This window comes from Asterias amurensis, chromosome 5 (genome assembly GCF_032118995.1).
Source record: "Asterias amurensis chromosome 5, ASM3211899v1".
Classification (NCBI taxonomy): Eukaryota; Metazoa; Echinodermata; class Asteroidea; order Forcipulatida; family Asteriidae; genus Asterias; species Asterias amurensis.
Genome location: NC_092652.1, coordinates 22,936,579 through 22,955,252, shown reverse-complemented (window position 1 = coordinate 22,955,252; position 18,674 = coordinate 22,936,579). Strand labels below are relative to the sequence as shown.

The 18,674-nt window shown below is 37.3% G+C and overlaps 2 protein-coding genes across 3 annotated transcripts in view; both read right to left on the bottom strand.

Annotated features, from left to right (window-relative positions):
* Window positions 1-2: 2 nt before the first annotated feature.
* The window catches only part of LOC139936923 (protein KTI12 homolog), a 32,688-nt gene continuing 14,016 nt past the window's right edge, over window positions 3-18,674 (bottom strand). For both annotated transcript variants that reach the window (XM_071931749.1, XM_071931748.1), the window contains exons 3-10: window positions 7,652-7,703; window positions 6,952-7,004; window positions 5,533-5,588; window positions 5,329-5,408; window positions 4,313-4,472; window positions 2,591-2,653; window positions 2,151-2,219; window positions 3-1,493 (exon numbers count right to left, since the gene is read on the bottom strand). In XM_071931749.1, the coding sequence (XP_071787850.1) occupies window positions 1,350-1,493; window positions 2,151-2,219; window positions 2,591-2,653; window positions 4,313-4,472; window positions 5,329-5,408; window positions 5,533-5,588; window positions 6,952-7,004; window positions 7,652-7,703 (677 nt within the window). In that variant the 3' untranslated portion in view covers window positions 3-1,349. The remainder of the gene's footprint in view (window positions 1,494-2,150; window positions 2,220-2,590; window positions 2,654-4,312; window positions 4,473-5,328; window positions 5,409-5,532; window positions 5,589-6,951; window positions 7,005-7,651; window positions 7,704-18,674) is intronic.
* LOC139937699 (uncharacterized) lies at window positions 16,382-18,130 on the bottom strand. Its single transcript, XM_071932977.1, has one exon. It carries the CDS (start codon window positions 17,913-17,915, stop codon window positions 16,746-16,748), a length of 1,170 nt encoding a protein of 389 aa, XP_071789078.1. The 5' UTR covers window positions 17,916-18,130; the 3' UTR covers window positions 16,382-16,745.

The following is an 18,674-nucleotide window of genomic DNA, read 5'->3' as shown; positions in this document are numbered from 1 at the left end:
TGTTTGTTTTGGGTTTTTTTTTTTCCCCCCTTTGGAAAAATCAGATAAACTGTGATTAAATAGCCTGAAAATTCCATCAAAGCATAGGTAATATTTGTCGGGATGAAAAATGTCCCTTTTCAAGTGATCTAAACCTTCAAATACAGACCCTTTAGACCAAACCAAAGAAATTCCATGCCACCTGGAAGACGTGATTTATTTCGTCCAGGAGTAGCTGTCTGTACAATGCCTATGGGAAGTCCGGAAGAATGGCAATTGTTTTAGTCAAATAATCAATCCAGGATAATTTGACATTGTCCATGCGATTTGGTAAGGTCTCAATATAAAACTTTACATTTTTGAGAATTTTTACCAAATTGTTTGTGGAGTACATAAGATTTGTTTACAGGCAGACTGTTCGAAATAATGTGATGACACTTAAAGATTTTAAAGAACGATTTTGACCATGTCCGCCACTTGTACATCAGGAAGTTTGATTTCTAATGTAAATATATCTGTGGATCTTTTTGATATTTTTTCTGTTGAATAGATATTTGGGGTCAAACTGGGCATTGAGATTAAACAACTCTGTTTTGTTTTCTTTGTTTAAAAAGTTTTTATGTTTTACCTTTTTTTTAATACATGTACTTTAACTTTTGATGAACCGCACATTGAATTCTAAAACTATATGTGAAACTTGATTAAAATTGTTTGGGTTTTTTTTTTTTCTTTTGTAAAATACAATTAAATGTAAATGAGCCACATGTGTATTAAAACATAAAAAGACACTTTTGAAACTAAAGCAATTAACTCTCTTGATTTATTTGAATCCATACCTTGTGTGCATAATATTGATAAGAGTAAAAATACAAATGTTTCCAGATTTGCACACAATGTACACGGCTTAAAGATGATTATGTTGGTTCACATTCAATGTGGATGCTGGTCTTTGACACTTACCGATAGACTCGCCTGCTTTACAAAGTAGTGTGGCCTGAATTTTGTTAGTGTAACCAAACTGAGGCTCGAAGAGCAATTAGTCTGGTACCTTTCTGGTATCAATTTTGAATCGGTGTGCATAATTAATATTGCACACCGGGGACTTGATGACCAAGATAGAGTCAGCATGATAGCCATCTTCCAATAAAAGTAATTGCAGCAGAAAAATGACATGTCCACACAAAGTTTTTACAAAATAGAAAATCTCATACTCTAATTTCATTCAAAACCACTTCAGCTGAAATGGCATTCTCCTGTACACTCTAATCTACAACCCTCACTCCCTTAACACCTCGGAAGAAGTTGATTGCCGAAAAATAAAATAGACTCAATTTGTGCATAAAATTCAAAGCCTAGAGTATTTCTTACTATCATCTAACACTATTGTTAAGATACTGTGCAAACATGCTTGGTAGTCTGGCTACATCCTCTATTGGATGCATCTTGGTGTATGTAATAAACTGACGTCTTATCCTTTGCAGTTCTGCAGCATTCACGCTCCTCGTTAAGTTGATGTAGGAGGAGACAAAAGTTAAGGAATATAGATGGTGGTTTTCCCCCTTCTACTTTTATATTTGAAAGATGAAAAACCATAAAAGACCATATCGAATATGAAGTTACCATTCAAATGTCTGTCCACAACAACTCAATTTAATTCACATTATTATTCCCGATGGGAAATTCATTTCGGCCTTTACATCAAATTTACAAAACATGGCGACGTTAGTGTGTGCATTTATAGGGGTGTACGTTTGCCATGGAAATCAAACCAGGAAGGCTGTGTGCTACCTGCTTCACTGATGTACGGTCTGCCTTACAATATGGCCACTTTCATAGCAGCAAAGGGGTTATTCGATACGGTTTATAGATGGAAACTTCTACATGAACCCTGATACTCGACGGAATAGATGGATTGCACTCTGCGTCATCGACTGCCATATTCGATGAAATGCGCACGCATGCAAGGCTATCATTTTTTATGTTGACATAGTATCTACATTAGTATAACACAACCAAATTTCTGTTTCATGTTATTTTTTCAGACACTTTTTCAAGAACTTTTTTTCTCCAAAACTTGACATTTATTGGCCAGATGGCGGGTGATTATACAGACATGATTTTTAAATGGTTAAGGAAAGCCCAAGAGAATCTACGAGAAATCAAAAGGATATTTTGTCATTCGTTCTCGGGATGCTTATTTGGTCACCAGGCAGACTCGTCTTCTGGGCAACAATCAATGCCTGTGTGAGAAGAAAAAAAGAATAATTCATTAATCAAATACTTCACCTTTTATCCCTCTATAGACTGTATCGAATAACCCCTTTGTTGCTATGAAACTCTCCATCTTGTAGGGCAGACGCATGCACATCTAAACGCGCACATCAATGAAGAACGCAGCGTTCTCAGCTTGATTTCTACGCCATGTAGTAAGGCAGATATTTGAATGACGTCATATTCAATACGGTCTATAGGACTGGCTGCATAAAATGAGCTCTCTAATTCATAACGGCCATGAAATCCTGTTTTAGTAAATCTGCCTTTGTTCAACCCAAAATTTAAATAGAACAACACTAAAAACTCTACAACTGCCCTTTGTAGTAATTTGACTTACCGTGACTATTTCCTGGGTTATCCTGTCCAGCTCATGCAAGAAATTGGTTGCTGACAAGGGTTGCTGAAGGAGAACAATAATACTTTACTCATGAAAAACACAATACATACTGTGAAATAAACAAATTTTAGATAATAGATAATGATATATAACAAAATAAATGCAAGAAATTCATTGCTAATAATGATATTAATAGTAATACTTTGTTTAGGCTAAACAAAAAAATATATTTAAATTTCAGCACACACAGAAAGAAATATATTTACAATAGGCCTATAATGCAAGTAATTGATTGCTGACAATGGTTGCTGTAAGAATAATATTAATACTCGATTTAAAAAATGTATCAATTTTAGTATAAAAGATAACAATATATAATAATAAAAATAAACAGCCTCCAATATACAGCATTGAATGAAAACAAATGATAAAACTTCTGATGAAATATTACCAAGTCAAAGAAAAAACTAGGCCACAAATAAAACAATGAAAAAACGCACAAGGAAATGGAAATTTGGCAATATGAAACCAGGGAGCAATAGACAAAACAAAAGATGGGCTTTTCCGCTGCCTATAGGAGAAAGACAATAGTGAAATAAAACATTATTGGGTTAATTCAACACAATAATCATTGTCTCAGGTTATGAGGTTCATACACCTGGGGTGGATTTTACAAAGAGTTACATGTAACACTAGTCTTATCTCTATGTCTTAAGACTAGCTATAGGTTTTATGTATCTCTTAGGACCTAACTCTTTGTGAAATCGACCCCAGGGTTAAGAGAAGCAATTACATGCATGTTTTCATGACCAGGAATCAAACCAACACTCCGATGATTTGGGCATTAGAGATTGAGCCGGAAATACCCGACTGCTTGGCCATGACGGTTGGTCCCTGTGCAACAGCTGGCATACATGTATAAAGCCAATACAAGCGAATTTAGAGCCAATACACAACAAATATATTTGATACAAATTTGAATAGGTTGTTCACAGCTTTAAAAACAAATTCACAAAAATCATTAAATGAAACGGATTAAAATGTTCAATGTTCAACTTTTTAAGCATGAAAACAAATGTCAACACCAAACATCCATCGGGTTAAAAAACTTTCAGAGGACCTCATTTCAATTCAATGTGCTTCACGCCAAACTTCAAAGAAACTTCAAAGGTTCATAGAAAGCCCCACAGTTTAGGAAAAAACCTTGTCAGGAACCAATCAAATTGTTTGGCCGTGTCTCCCTTTAAGGCTGGCTCTGGACAAGTTGGATAAATTAATACAGTATGCAGCCTGGAAAAAAGTTCAATTTCTCTGACTTTGTTCAACAACATCTTCTTCAACTAGTCAACCTAAGAAGCTGTGATCGCTTTCACAAAGGTTGTCCTAACTTGGGACTAGTCCTAGGACTGTTAAGAAGCTATTAAAAAACTTAAGGCCAGTTCAAGTTAGAACAAGTAGCTCGTCCTAACTCGTGATTTAGACTAGTCTTAACTCTTTGTGAAATCCATCCCTGTAGGACCCTGCCGTCGATTTCACAAAACGCTTCCTAACTTAAGATTAATCTTAGGACTTAGGACGAGTCCCAACCCTGCACTGTAGCATGCAGACCTTAAGATTAATCCTAAGTTAAGAAGAGTTACACGTCCTAACTCGAGATAAGACGAGTCCTAACTCTTTGTGAAATCCATCCCTGTAGGACCCTGGTTTGGTCCAGAAACTCACAGAGACTGTGGAGAGGTTTGGAGGGGGAGCTTTCCTGAAGAAGATGGCGTCACAAATCGCCTGGCAAGGTAGCTCATCCTCAGGTTGCACGGAGAACAGCGGTGAATCCCAGCGATGCCTGGACTCTGGCGGTTCAAACCTCATTATCAACGCATCAAAGCTGTGATTCAATATAAAGTTTGACAATATTTGTTTCTCATGGGAACAAGCTTCACTAAATCTTGCTAGATTTCTTTACTAAGTTTTAAAATCTAATTCACTTCATCCTTTAATCTCAGCTCGTGTCCTTCTAATTTTCTGGGAAAATGGACAGGTGCAGTGTATCCTTAAAACTTCAGCTCCGACTCAGTAAAAAAAAAGTGGGGTGAGTCAAAAAGAGGTTACGACATTGTTAAAAAACAAAACAATAATTATAAATTACTCCAAAAGAACACAAAAACGTGTTTAAAGACTTTCAAAATTGCTCATTACATGTATGTAAACATTGTCAAAATGTTTCCTTGTTTTAAAAGAAAACTTCATCACATCAACGATGATTAATTATGATGATTAAAACAAGTATTTTGTAAACCAGACGTGCTTTTTCATTAAATTATAAAAACAAATATGATCATCCGGTATTTTTTTTTTTTTTTTTTGTGCTAGATCCTGATGTGCTTTAGTCCAACTTGGCAAATAATCAAACAAGAAAAAGAGAAGTGTCTGGTACAACAGAATTGCAGATGTACTTCAGAAATATTGTTTTAAACATGACAACTGACTTTTTTTACACAGCTTTATGAAATTGGGTCTTAGGCCCAATTTCCTAAAGCCCATATATAAGCATAAAAACTCGCTAAACACAGACAAATCTTGCTTAAACAGAAACTAGTTACCAGTGCAAATTCCATAAAGTTAACACTGTTGCAACTGATGCCCACTCAGTTTTTGCTTAGCAAATAAATTTGCTAAGAAGTATTTTCTGCTAAATTTTATAAAATTAGGTCCTATCATTAGTCTTATAAAAAACAACTCACATTTCCTGAGAATATCTGTCCTGCTCTTGTCTTGCACCGTTCCATTTTGAGGCAACCCCTGCTTGGGTATCACAGAAAATCTACAGTGGAATAAAAAAACATGCAAGAAAATGTCTGAGAAAAATTAGGCACTGGATGTAGAAGCCTCCAGGTACATATTTTTTAAGAGGCCCTGACAAAGAACAATTCGAAATCCAAACTTACCACACAATGCGGTGTTTGTGACGATTTAACTGCACAGTACAGCTCATACCTGAAACCTGCAGTGGTAAAAAAACATCAAATGGAACATTATAAACCAACAGATTGTATTTGTTTTCAGTAATACGTAACAAGAAAGATGGCACAGCAGTGTGTGGAGTGACAAACTTTTGTCTTGCTGTGGATGTTTGAAAGAGGGTATAGATGCATACCGCTAGATAAGACATGGATAAGACATGATGTCAAAGTATTATATTTTTATTATTATTGTTTTATTATATTTCTGGTAGGCCTACTCAAACCAAGATGCCTCATAAGTAAACCTAATCACTGTAGCTCTTAAGCCTGAGAAAACTTGTAAACGAGGGTGCTTAGTATGTGAACCAATGTGTTTTAAGATAAGTGTTCTGGGTTCGGTGTCTGGGTTCCTTTATGTTTACTAGTACAGCTTAGTGTCCCATCTCCATACTGTAGGACATAGCAACTATGGTAAAGTATCTTGCTTAAAGGCAGTGGACACTCAAAATAGTTGTTAGCATAAAACCTTAAATGGTAATGAGTAATGGACAGTTGTTAATAGTATAAAACATTGTGAGAAACGGCTCCCTCTGAAGTAACGCATTTTTAAAGAAAGAAGTAATTTTCCACTTAAACATTGGAATTTGATTTTGAGACATCAGAATCAGATTTTGAGGTCCCGAAATCAAGCATCTGAAAGCACACAACTTCCTGTGACAAGGGTGTTTTTTCTTCCATTATTATCTCGCAATTACGACAACCAATTGAGTTCAATTGTTCACGAGGAAAAGTGAAATATAACTGAGATATGGCTTTATGGGTCTTACACCCCCCCCCCCCCCAGCTGTGTTATTATCACAAATCTGGCTCTAGTGCCAACAAGGAAATGAAAACAGTTTTTAAGATTTCAATAAGAAAGCAAAACAGGGAAACATGGTATTTCAATCAAGGACAAAAATAACTACCATATGGAAAAACTTCAGAAACTCCCACTGAAACCAAAACAAATCAATGTGGCTGTCATGTGTTGTGCGAAATGCACAGTATGCAATACCGTAAGTTGACACTGTCTTTTAAAAGCTAAAACTTTCAAACACAACCTTTATTGTTTCGTTTTTTCATAATTTCGTCTATAAATCATATTCTGTTGACAAAAGCTAATCTATATGACCCTACTGTTAACACAAATCCATGTCAGGGGGAAAAAAAATGGTTTTTTTTAGCAACTTGAATAATCGACTTTGTTTAACATTGATGACAATAAATGTTTGCTTTACAAGTTGGCAATTTGGTTTACAATACTGAACAACCCATTCAAAAAATTGAAACACTCCCTGGTTTAAAAACCTACAAACATTTAAAGATTTGTGCTGGGATTTGATGGAGATTTCTGCGATTGTTTACCTTTGATGTAATTTAATGAGTCAAGGATGAGAACACTTTCCTTGGAGAGTTTTCTGTTTAAAAAATTAATAATTGAAATATAATTAAAAAAGGAAATGACACAATGACACAAATGACATAAATGACGCAAAGCCCACAAAGGACACTAGACACAAATGAAAAAAAACAAACAGAAAAAGACACAAATTGACAACAACTACACAAATGACATCAAACTGTATTGAGATTTTGAGGAACACACTTACTTAATGGATGGAGCATCACAACTTGCAACCTACACCTATCTTCTTACCCCATCCCCCACACCACTAAAATTGAAACTAAAAAGTACACAAGTCCAGCACATTTTTGCTTTTTTTGAGAGGGGGATTTTTAAGTTGATGTGTGTGGGGGATTTGTCTGCTCTTCCTAATTCCTACAAGATCATTTAGTGCCACACAGAGTCATTGCCCCCTCCTCATCTTCACAAACCCGTCTTGGTCCAATACCATACAGTTACTTAAGCAGAAAATAAAGCCTAAACTTTTCTGCTTACCAAAAATAACCAGGATAAGTCACAAATAGTACATGATGATGTGGCATGTTATTTTGCCTGGTAGCCCTATTCTGATAAGCATCATTTTGTTGTGCTTAGCTATTTTTTGGCGCTTAAGCAGCTCCATCAAATTGGGCCCAGAAAAGTTAGAAAGATAATCCATACCGAATCACAGCCGACTTCAGTGTCCCCCGCAGTTCTTTTTCATTCTTAGAATCTGGATTAGAGAAAAATATGAAGAGAATAAAGACACTATGAAGCAAATTGTTCTTATAAATCAAAAAGACTTGGCAGGGATTTCTTGTTTAAATGCATTTTTTAACTATACATGTATATGGTAACACAAAGAGATGACCTCTTCAAAGTTGGGTGAAATTCACTAATTTGATATTGTATTCTACAAACACATGTATACTGTGCAAGTCTCGCCTGTTAGGCCCTGATAAAGTGTGCAATTCTTTTTCCCTTCACAACACACTTGGTTCCCCAAAATGTTTGAAGACCGCTACTTGCAGTGTATTTCTTCAATGATGGATTTTTGCATTTGAGGTTAATTGATTATTTGGCCTCATTAACGCTTATCATACACTGCACATGGTATATTTTGGACTGGTTGGGGGTTGGGGCAGGGAGTGGAGGACATGTGGGGTGGGGGACGGGATGTGAGGGACATGTGGGGTGGGGGACAGGGATGTGGGGAGTGGGGAACATGGGTGGGGTGGGGAGGGGGTGTGGGTGTGGGTTGTGGGAGCAACAGGGATGTGTGGGCGGGGGAGGGGTGGGTTGTTGGAGCAGGGGGATCAGAAGCTTTGAAATCCTGCTTTTGGCTCAAACGGAGGAGTATTTCCTGTTTCCAAAAAGAGCGATTTTAAGGGGACAGGGGGAAGCATGTGGTAGAGTATTAGGACAGCCAAACTGCTGATTTAGTTATTCCTGTAAGTTTTACAATAATACTCGCTCCATGAGTCAGTGTTCACTTCACAGCCCTGTATAAATATAACTCATGTGTGGGCAAAACTTTTCCTGGACAAGGGAACATTTCCTCTGAACAGTGTCATGCTCCAGGGAGATTGCCGCGCCCTCATTCCTGGCACTTCTTACTAAAAACTGTCCTTGACTAATGTATCATAAAACAAACAAGTTTCTAACTGACGTAGGCCTAAATTAAATGAGTTTCACTTTCCAATGTTTTTTATTTAGGCTTCAGTTATTATGATAAAGTTACTACCAGCACATTTGGTTTTGATGTTCAGAACAAAAGTGCAAACAAACTTCCTCCTCACAGCACTTGTACCGGTACTTTAAATGTAAATTTAACCAAAAGTGCGTGACTAGAATGTGAAGCTGAGTACATGTATGTGAAACTGCAATCGAAAACGAGAAACAAGTCAAACACTACTATGTTTTGTGCAATCAATCCTGGTTAATTTATTTAAAATTCTTTTAGACTAAAATACAAATATTTTTGTTTTAGTTAATACGTAACAGCTTAGATAGGGTACTGACAGGGCACTGACTTGTACCATCTTCATTTCAGCCCGTAAAGGCACTATACAGACACTATTGGTAATTACTCAAATGATTGTTCTATTAGCATAAAAAAACATACTTGTTAACAATCAATGGGGAGCTGTTGATAGTATAAAACATTGTGAGACAATCCCTCTGACTGCTCCCTCTGAAGTTTTCCAGAAAGAAGTAATTTTCCACTAAAATATTTGAATTTGATTTTGAGACCTCAGAATTATATTTTGAAGTCCCTAAATCAAGCATCTGAAATCACACAACTTCGTGTGACAAGGGTGTTTGTTCTTCCATTATTATCATGCAACTTCGTCGACCAATTGAGCTCAAATTTTCACAGGTTTGTTATTTTATGCATATGTTGAGATACACAAAGTGAGAAGACTGGTCTTTCACAATTACCAATAGTGTCCAGTGTCTTTAAGTATTGTATGAATGCACAACATTACATTTATCGGTGTTTTTAATAACTACATAAACATACATGTAACTACTGTGTAATGTGATGTATCTTTCTGAACAACAAATTTGGAGTAAATACGATTATCATTGTAACAATAAACTTTTAATAATTTAAAGTCACCTGGAAATAGAATTTCTTTTTCTTTCAAACATAAGAGTATATGCTTACGAACAATAAAACAATTTTTTTAGTATTTGTTTGTCACGATTTATATGTTTAAAAAATATATAAAGTTGTTTGGGGGCTGACTCCGCCTACCCCTTTTGTGACGTCAATCGAGGCAGACTTTGCCTGCAATGCGTATAGTAAACACACGTGCAAAGTACATGTACGTCCAAGTCGTGAGTTGGTACATTTCAAAAAGTGTTTTTCTGCATTCAGCAGCAATACACCTGGTCGGCATTGCCGGGAAAAAAAAAAAAAAAATTGAAACGTACAAACTCACGACTTGGTCCGTACATGTACTTTGCAATTGTGTTTACTCTACGCATTACAGGCAAAGTCTGCCTCGATTGACGTCACGAACAGCGGGGTCTACTCTTAAATTTGTAAATAACATAAGAACTGATTTTTTTAAACCTTAGTTAACTGTTTATTCACATTCCACTCATCAAAACACATATATTAGTGACAAAAGCTTTATTTTGAAAAAATACCACTTCCAGGTGACTTTAAGACAATTTTTGTCAATCCGACTATTAATCAATGCAACTTGCAGTCTCCCTTTTTACAACTAAGAGAAAGTTATAAAAAAAAGGTTTGCAGTTATACACCATGTAATGATAATCTCTAAATGAGTTGGCGTGGTTCTTTCTACATAATGGTGTTTAACCGTAAATATTTCTATATCGTATTTCCACCATGCCATATTTTCAAATCCTACTTAAGAGAAAGTTATTTCTGGCATAGAATTTAACCTCTGCTAGGGCAAGGTCAATTTTCAAGTCCAAAGGGGCACTTCCATTGAAATCTTAAGAGTCTATACAGGAAGCGTTTAAAGGGGCACCAAGGCCAAGCAAAACCAGGGGTCGATTTCACAAAGGTAGTCCTAACTTAGGACTGGTCCTAAGCAATGCTAAGAGATAGGACCAGTCCTAAGTTAGGACCAGTAACTCATCCTTACTTAGGACTGGTCCTATCTCTTAGCATTGCCTAGGACTAGTTCTAAGTTAGGACTACCTTTGTGAAATCCACCCCAGGGCCACAAAGGTTATAGCATCCAAGTGACTCCAGGGCTTGATTACACAAAGCATTAAGACTCATCTTAAAGACGATACACAACTAAAGATCAATCTAGGCCCTTTGTGAAATCGTTCCCAGGCCAGTTGTTTTTCAGAAGTGCTTAATTTATTATAACTCTTTTTCTTGAGAATTGTGTTAGCTGTTGCAAACTGCATACCCACGGAGAGGAAACATGGTATAAGTGCAAAAAATAATAATAAATGGTGGCCTGACGTTTCAACCCCAGCAGAGTCTGAAAAAGCCATTTCCTTACATTTATCCCCCTGTCCTTCATCATTTTTATCCCTTGCTTTTTCTGTCTGCTTTCTGTCTATATCTCTCTAGCCCTCTTCACACAACCTTAGAAAGCTCGACAACACAATGTTTTTTTCTTTATTTGCCATAAACACTTAGTTTATTGGGTGTAAGTTTGACCTTACAATAGTACACCTGGACCTACCCCCAGATTTTTAATTCAAATTCGATCATTCACACTGAACTCGGAAACCACATACTTTGAAGTAAAAATCAGAAAATCCGTAAGATTTTAAATGCACATTGGTGCGCCAAGAAAAAGATCGTTGTAACCTAACGCAAATACATGACACTAATCGGGCGCTGACAGAGCACCGGCAAACTAATAAATAACAAACAGTGCAATCTTGAATAAACACGGGACGTCGGGAACGCAATTTGTGTGATCGTGTGATTGTTGGTAACGAAATCGCCAACAACCCTTGGGACAGACAACTGGCGCCCACAACAATGGACTTCCCAGGTTGTATTGTAAACTTGGGTGTGTTCCTGGCTACAAATGACTTAAAGGAACACGTTGCCTTGGATCAGTCGAGTAGGTCTTTGAAAAGCGTTCTGTAGCCGTTTGTTATAAAATGCATATGGGTAGAAAGATGTTGTAAAAGTAGAATACAATGATCTACACAAATATGCCTCAAAATTGCGTGGTTTTTGTTTTACCTTTTCGACTACATGTAACACGGTCTGCCATTTATGGGAGTCAAAATTTTTACTCCCATAAATGGCCAACCGTGTTAGTCCGCGACGTAAAAGGAAAACCGTGCAACTTTGAGTGATTCTTGTGTGGATTATTATATTCTACTTTTAAAACATCTTTCTAACCATTATGCATTTCATAACAAACGGTTTCAAACGCTTTTTATAGACCAATTCGTCCGATCCAAGGCAACGTGTTCCTTTAACAATAATTGTATGGCTTTCAACTGGCACCCTGATTCAAAAGTTCTACGAAATTGGGAGACCACAAGCATAGGACTAGATACATGTACATGTAGCTCAGTTGGTAAAAGCGCCAGCACGTTAAGCCAAAGGTCTTTGGTTCAAATCCCCCTCTAGTCAATTTGTCTCTCTTCAAACAAAATATCAACTCCTTATCTTGTCACACTGACACATCCATTTACTTTGGTGTAGACACACCTAAACCCTCCCTCATTCCTTAATGTCGTTAAATCCTCATTGGTCTCTTGGTCAAAGTTGAGTTCAGCATAGGGCAACTCCTCGACCCCCCTCTGCTGTGGCGGCAAGTGCTTTGACCAATCACCACTCCCCCTGTCCCAAGTTACAAAATCTACTCTACTGTCCACATTTCTGAATCTGCCATTTTCTTGATTTGGTCGGCGTTGGCGCCTTTTTCTGAGTTTACATGTAACTCCTGTGACTAGAATAAAAATAAACACAACGATACAAGCACCGCCTAAAACTAGGTGCACAATGTTCAATTGAGATGCATCATCTATAGCAAAGGGTCTCTTTGTTGGAGTAAAATGAAAAACAGTTTGACTGACACTCGTGGCATGCGTTCCACTAAAAGTATCCAAGACTTCATCACCTGTGGCTGCTGCTGCATTAAGAACAGTTTGACTGACATTCGGAGCATGCGTTACACTCAAAGTATCCAAGACTGCATCACCTGTGGCTGCTGCTGCATTAAGGACAGTTAGAACAGCATCGTTTGTTACAGATTTGGATTTGTTTGCCTTAATGTATGCTACACAGAAAAACTCATTGGTGCTGTCCACCAGTCCCACATTCTTGATTTGTAAGGTAACAAAACGGTCGTTGACAAACGCCGAATATTTTTCAGAATCCAAGTTGTCATAGATTGTCTCACAATCGCTGACGTAATCTTCTGCTGTCCTATTCCCGTGCCATCGCACAATCCAATAAACGAATATCTCTTCCCTAATCAAGTACGTACAGTTAATTGGTTGAAGTGTCTCGCAAGTTAGAGTCACTTCATCCCCTTCAATGGCGGTCACATTGTGTGGATCACTAGTGAAAAATTCCCATCCATAGGACATTTTAAAGGACATGTAAAACAATGCATACAAAGGTAGTTCTCTTAAGGCATTAAATAGTAACATGACAGCATCCGTTAGCGACACAACTGACTGATGAAATATACTGACGGTTTCAGAAAGTTTCCTAGCATACTCCAAAAGCGTTAAGGGTTACATTACATTTTTTCTTTTTTATGCAAGTCGCCAGACACACAAGGTCTATAGGCCACTTCAAGGTGTGGGCTACAATCAACTGTTTTTCCAGGGGCCGTTGCCACCTACACCTAGGACTGAAACAGGGTTACCCCCTTTACAGTCCATACGGATGTAAGCTTGGATATCACCTGAATTCAATGAGTTTTACATCAGCACAACAGTATTCAAATCTGTCATACAGTAAGTTGTAAATGATTGCCACACATCACATGCAGGTACAATTGTGTGGAACTTTTGTACCCAGAGTAAGGTTTCCTTCCACCACCTTAAGTGTAAGTACACATGCAGACAAAGTCACAGTTCAATTAGTCGAACGCATTATCCGGGCTTTGCTGGGCTCTTCTGGCTGCTGGGTATAATCTTGAGCAGACCTTCCACTAACAGACAATAAGAAGTCAAGTTGTTAAATGTCAAACTCTACTTTCCCTTTACAACCTAAAGCTGATAGTTAGCAGTTCTCAGGGGTTGTGATCGCAGAAAGGGTGACGTCCTGAGAAATTGGAAAATAGTCTACAGAAGATTCCACTGAAGGACTTCCACCCCCTAAAAAAAACTAGAGGTCTGGAAACAATACAGCCGTCATCTTTCTTGATGGCAAGGAACAGATATCTGTAGAAGAAAGTCTCGACGAGTTACAATTCTGCCATTAACTAAAAGTCAACATGATCCTCATAAGAAAAGTCTCTCCGACAGCTCACATAAACGAGCAGTTACTCAAACTGCTTAAATGATGACCAATTGATTGCTCCATTCGTTAACATATTGTCAGTGCTTCTTCTGATGAGCAGTTACCAACCTCCATCAAACGTATTGACAGAGTATATATAAACCCTAAATAGATTTTCAAACCGGGTTATTTGCTAAGATGGTCAGCCGAACACTATGAACATCGACACCTAGGGAACAGTTCACTTCTACATGAATGTATCAATCCAAGAAAATTTCCTTTATAATATAGATAATTTTCTACATCAAAGATTACACGAAGGTGTGCGTCTTAACAACTGAAACTCTATTATTACTACAAAAAAACATCAATTTCACTTTCACAAATTGATGAAAGTAGCTAACAAAAACTTTAAAATAATGAAGGGATTTTTTCAAATTATCAAGAATTTTCTGTGTGATTGCGTACTCTAAGATGATCAGCATTCCTTCTTTTACAAAGCTACATTGTGTACTAAAATAACAAGGAACTACTACAAAAAAAAACATAAATTTCACTTTCACAAATTGATGAAAGTAGCTAACAAAAACTTTAAAATAATGAAGGGATTTTTTCAAATTATCAAGAATTTTCTGTGTGATTGCGTACTCTAAGATGATCAGCATTCCTTCTTTTACAAAGCTACATTGTGTACTAAAATAACAAGGAACTACTACAAAAAAAAACATAAATTTCACTTTCACAAATTGATGAAAGTAGCAAACAAAAACTTTAAAATAATGAAGGGATTTTTTCAAATTATCAAGAATTTTCTGTGTGATTGCGTACTCTAAGATGATCAGCATTCCTTCTTTTACAAAGGTACATTCAGGCATGACCTTTTTTTTTTTTTGAAAAAAAGGAACATTTCATTGAGTAGAAGGGCTGACCTAAATGTAGGTGTGGTGTAGGCATTATTCAAATTTTTCAAGCTCGTATGTGTTTAATCACAATTTTTCTGATTTTTCCAAGGGCAAACAAATCAGGGATTAGACTTAAAGACACTTGACACTGTTGGTAATTGTCAAAGCCTCACTTGGTGTATCTCAACATCTATGCATAAAATACCAAACCTGTGAAAGTTTTGGCTCAATTGGTTGTCAAAGTTGCAAGATAATAATGAAAGAAAAAACACCCTTGTCAGGCGAAGTTGTGTGCTTTCAGATGCTTGATGCTCTAATTCTGAGGTCTCGAAATCAAATTTGTGGAAAATTACCCCTTTCTTGAAAACTATGTTACTTCAGAGGGAGCCGTTTCTCACAATGTTTTATACCATCAACCTCTCCCCATTACTCGTTACCAAGTAAGGTTTTATGTGCATGAAGTTTAAGCTAATAATTATTTTGAGTAATTACCAATAGTGTCCACTGCCTTTAAGTAGGATGGATATCATACTCAGCTTGAACAGACAGAGCAAATAAAGACTGTAAAATTCAGAGTAAGGGGTCATTCAGAATAATCTGAGCTTAAAGAAAAAACTTTTGTTTTCCTCAACAGAAATTTTAAGCTGAAAATCGAAATTCATTTTTTATTTTAAAAAAATAAAATGACGGAAAAGGAGAGGACAAAATTCAAAGCTGGCCAAAAAAGAACCTGGTTCTATTGAGGCGCTACTAGGTGACTGGATTATATAATGAAGTCATTCAATATTAAAAAATCAAAATTTGGGGTGGGTGCTACTGGTTGAGTCAAACATATTTAACATTGAATTTTCTGATTGGCCCCTAACAACCATAAAATATAGCCCGTTAAATAAGATGTCTCAATCGGAATAGTTGCAGACTTTGCACAGGTAGTAACTTTACATTAAAATTATTACAACAGTAATAGTCCTTAATAATATTATAATATGCATTTCTCATACAGTATATAACCCTTTATAAATCGCAAGGTATCCAAAGCACTCATTATTTTTTCTACATGGTATCAGAGCTATGCTCAAAATATAAGACCTATGTATTTATATAGCACCATGTAACAAGGCTCTGTGGCACAACCTGTATACAACATAAAACACTGGGGCAAACCTCTTCTCTAATTGACAAGTATATTGTGTACACAACACATAGGGCCTACCGCTCTAAATCCTGTTCAGTGGTTTTTTTCACATTATTTTGTGAGTAATTAGTTTTGACGCAATCTTTGTTGCTGGCAAACTTATTATAAAAGTGTTTTAAGTGCTTTTGACAAAACTTAGTGACCACCCCGATTTTAAATTTTTTCAAGAATTTTTGTTTGTTTAGCAATCCACCTTGGGTCGCAATTACCTAGTTTGCAGACCATTGCCGTAGGCAAAATACAACTGATGAAACTAAAAATAAGGCCGTGTCCGAATTGGCGACTTCGGCTACAGCTACGGTTAGGGCGCGCGCGTCTGCTATTCTTCAACACAGACAGACGCGCTGATCTAGTCGTAGCTGTAGATAAAGTCGCCAATTTGGACACGACCTTAGGCTATAGATTGAAGTCAGTTTATCAAACAGATTATATTTAAAAAAACAATGGACCACTCTTGACCACATGAGAAAATTTTCAATTTTCAATGGAAAATTTACTTGCATCACAATGACAGCCTGCATGCTTGTATCAATGGCCAACTAAATTTTAAAAAACTATAATAACAACAACAAAGAAACCAGTTCGTTTTACTTGTTTTGCAATGGGTAAAATTGGTTGGTTACTATACGCATAATTTGCCCTAAAGCAGTCAAAAATACTGCAAATTCTAAAAGTCAAGTGTTTGTACTAAGGCCCATCTGTGGGCTATCAGTGGGAAGATTTTAGCTCTCTGGGAGTAGTACCCCTCTTCTACACTCAGAAGACATGCGGGATGGCAGTTAGGACAAGACCAACTCCCGCAATTACGAAACACCACACCATGAGTCCCATAGAAGAGTGTGCAGCAACTGCAATTGCTGATGAAGGAGCTCCGGAGCCCTGCGTAGAAATCAGCAGCACTGCCCAAGGGCTGCTCTGACTGCAGTTGGATTGGTACTCCACCTCACATTTCACTTCAGTTCCGTTGTCAGCGACAGACAGAGCATTCACTCTTAGGGACTTCCCAGCTTCAAGCAACTCAAACTGATCAGTCTCTTTATCATCAACAGCTTGTGGTGGTTGGTCCTTTGAGCGTACAAACCACTTGTAGGTACATGTAGAAGGCAAAGCATCAGTGTTACAGGTGAAAATATCCGGCCCACCACTTTCCACTACTTTCATTTCTTGAGGTGATACAAACACAGGAAACTTGAACGGACCTACTTCACACTGCAAAACACCACAGTTTCCCTCGGCACGGCATGTAAACCTCTCACAGTTGTCAGATTTTCTGAGGACATGCGTCACATTGTGAAAGTTGCCTTGAGTTGTAGTCTGCTCCTCCCTGCTGGACACCAAAGTTCCATTATTGGAGGAGGACCAGCTGAGTGTTGTCTGCCCACCCTCTGGTTGTCTACAGCTTAACAATATCTCCTGATCTTCTTTAGGATTGACGTGTCTGAAGCTACACTGTGGATTGATATCATTCTGTGGTTGACATGTGGGTGTAGGGGTTGTTGCAGGTTCTGATATGTTCACTGTTAACAGCGCCTCTTCAGAAACTTCATGTTGACCACCACCACCAAGTGATTTGCAAAAATACCTCCCTTCATCTGAGGAGGTTACGTTTGAGATATACAACCGAGACACATGTGAGTTGCTTTCCAAACTTACACTTACACGTGCAGGAACGCCAGAATATAAACTACTACAGAAACTATATGGTTTCAAGGCTGAAGTTTTAGATTTATACATCCAGTAGATATAAGATGGACCCCCTGGGCACTGTACTTGTGTGTTAACAGTGGTCACACAAGTAAAAGAGACACTTCTCCCTTCATCAACAGTCTGGTCTTGGGGATGCTGACTCCAAACACCTGACGCTAAACAAGGAGGCGAACAAAGTCCAAGCATCACCACACAAACAATCATCACAAATGCGCCCATTCTTCACACTTCAGATTTTAACGATTTGGCAACGTCGACTTGATTGTCTGAATCAAAAGATAGCAATGACTTTTACTTCAGGGTGTCTCGATGACGATAAAGTTTCTATGTCACTTCGTTTGGAAATGACCAAATAAAAAAGACCCATCAGTAAAACAAAAGTCTGTTTATGAGCCAGACAGGAAATACAAACAACAAAATGGAGCTACAGTAGATTCAGTTCCTTGTCTGCTTGTTGAGCTGCCAAGTAATTATTTAAAATCTTACTTTGACACAGAAATGACTCCAACTTTCAGCCCTGCATTTTTTTTTAAGCATAAAAATGACCTTGAGTATAATTACAGTTAGGAGAATTAAAGAAGGCAACAAAATTTGAGCTACTGTAGATTCAGTTCCTTGTTGTGCTGCCAAGTAAACATTTAAAATCTTACTTTGACACAGAAATTATTCCAACTTTCAGCCCTGCATTTTTTTTGTAAGCATAAAAAAGTACCTTGAGTATAATTACAGTTAGGAGAATTAAAGAAGGCAACAAAATTGGAGCTACAGTAGATTCAGTTCCTTGTCTGCTTGTTGAGCTGCCAAGTAATTATTTAAAATCTTACTTTGACACAGAAATGACTCCAACTTTCAGCCCTGCATTTTTTTTGTAAGCATAAAAAATTACCTTGAGTATAATTACAGTTAGGAGAATTAAAGAAGGCAACAAAATTGGAGCTACTGTAGATTCAGTTCCTTGTTGTGCTGCCAAGTAATCAT

Bases quoted from the DNA above. Each gene is read 5' to 3' on its own strand.
- LOC139937699 (XM_071932977.1), bottom strand. From the start codon at position 17,915: ATGGGCGCATTTGTGATGATTGTTTGTGTGGTGATGCTTGGACTTTGT.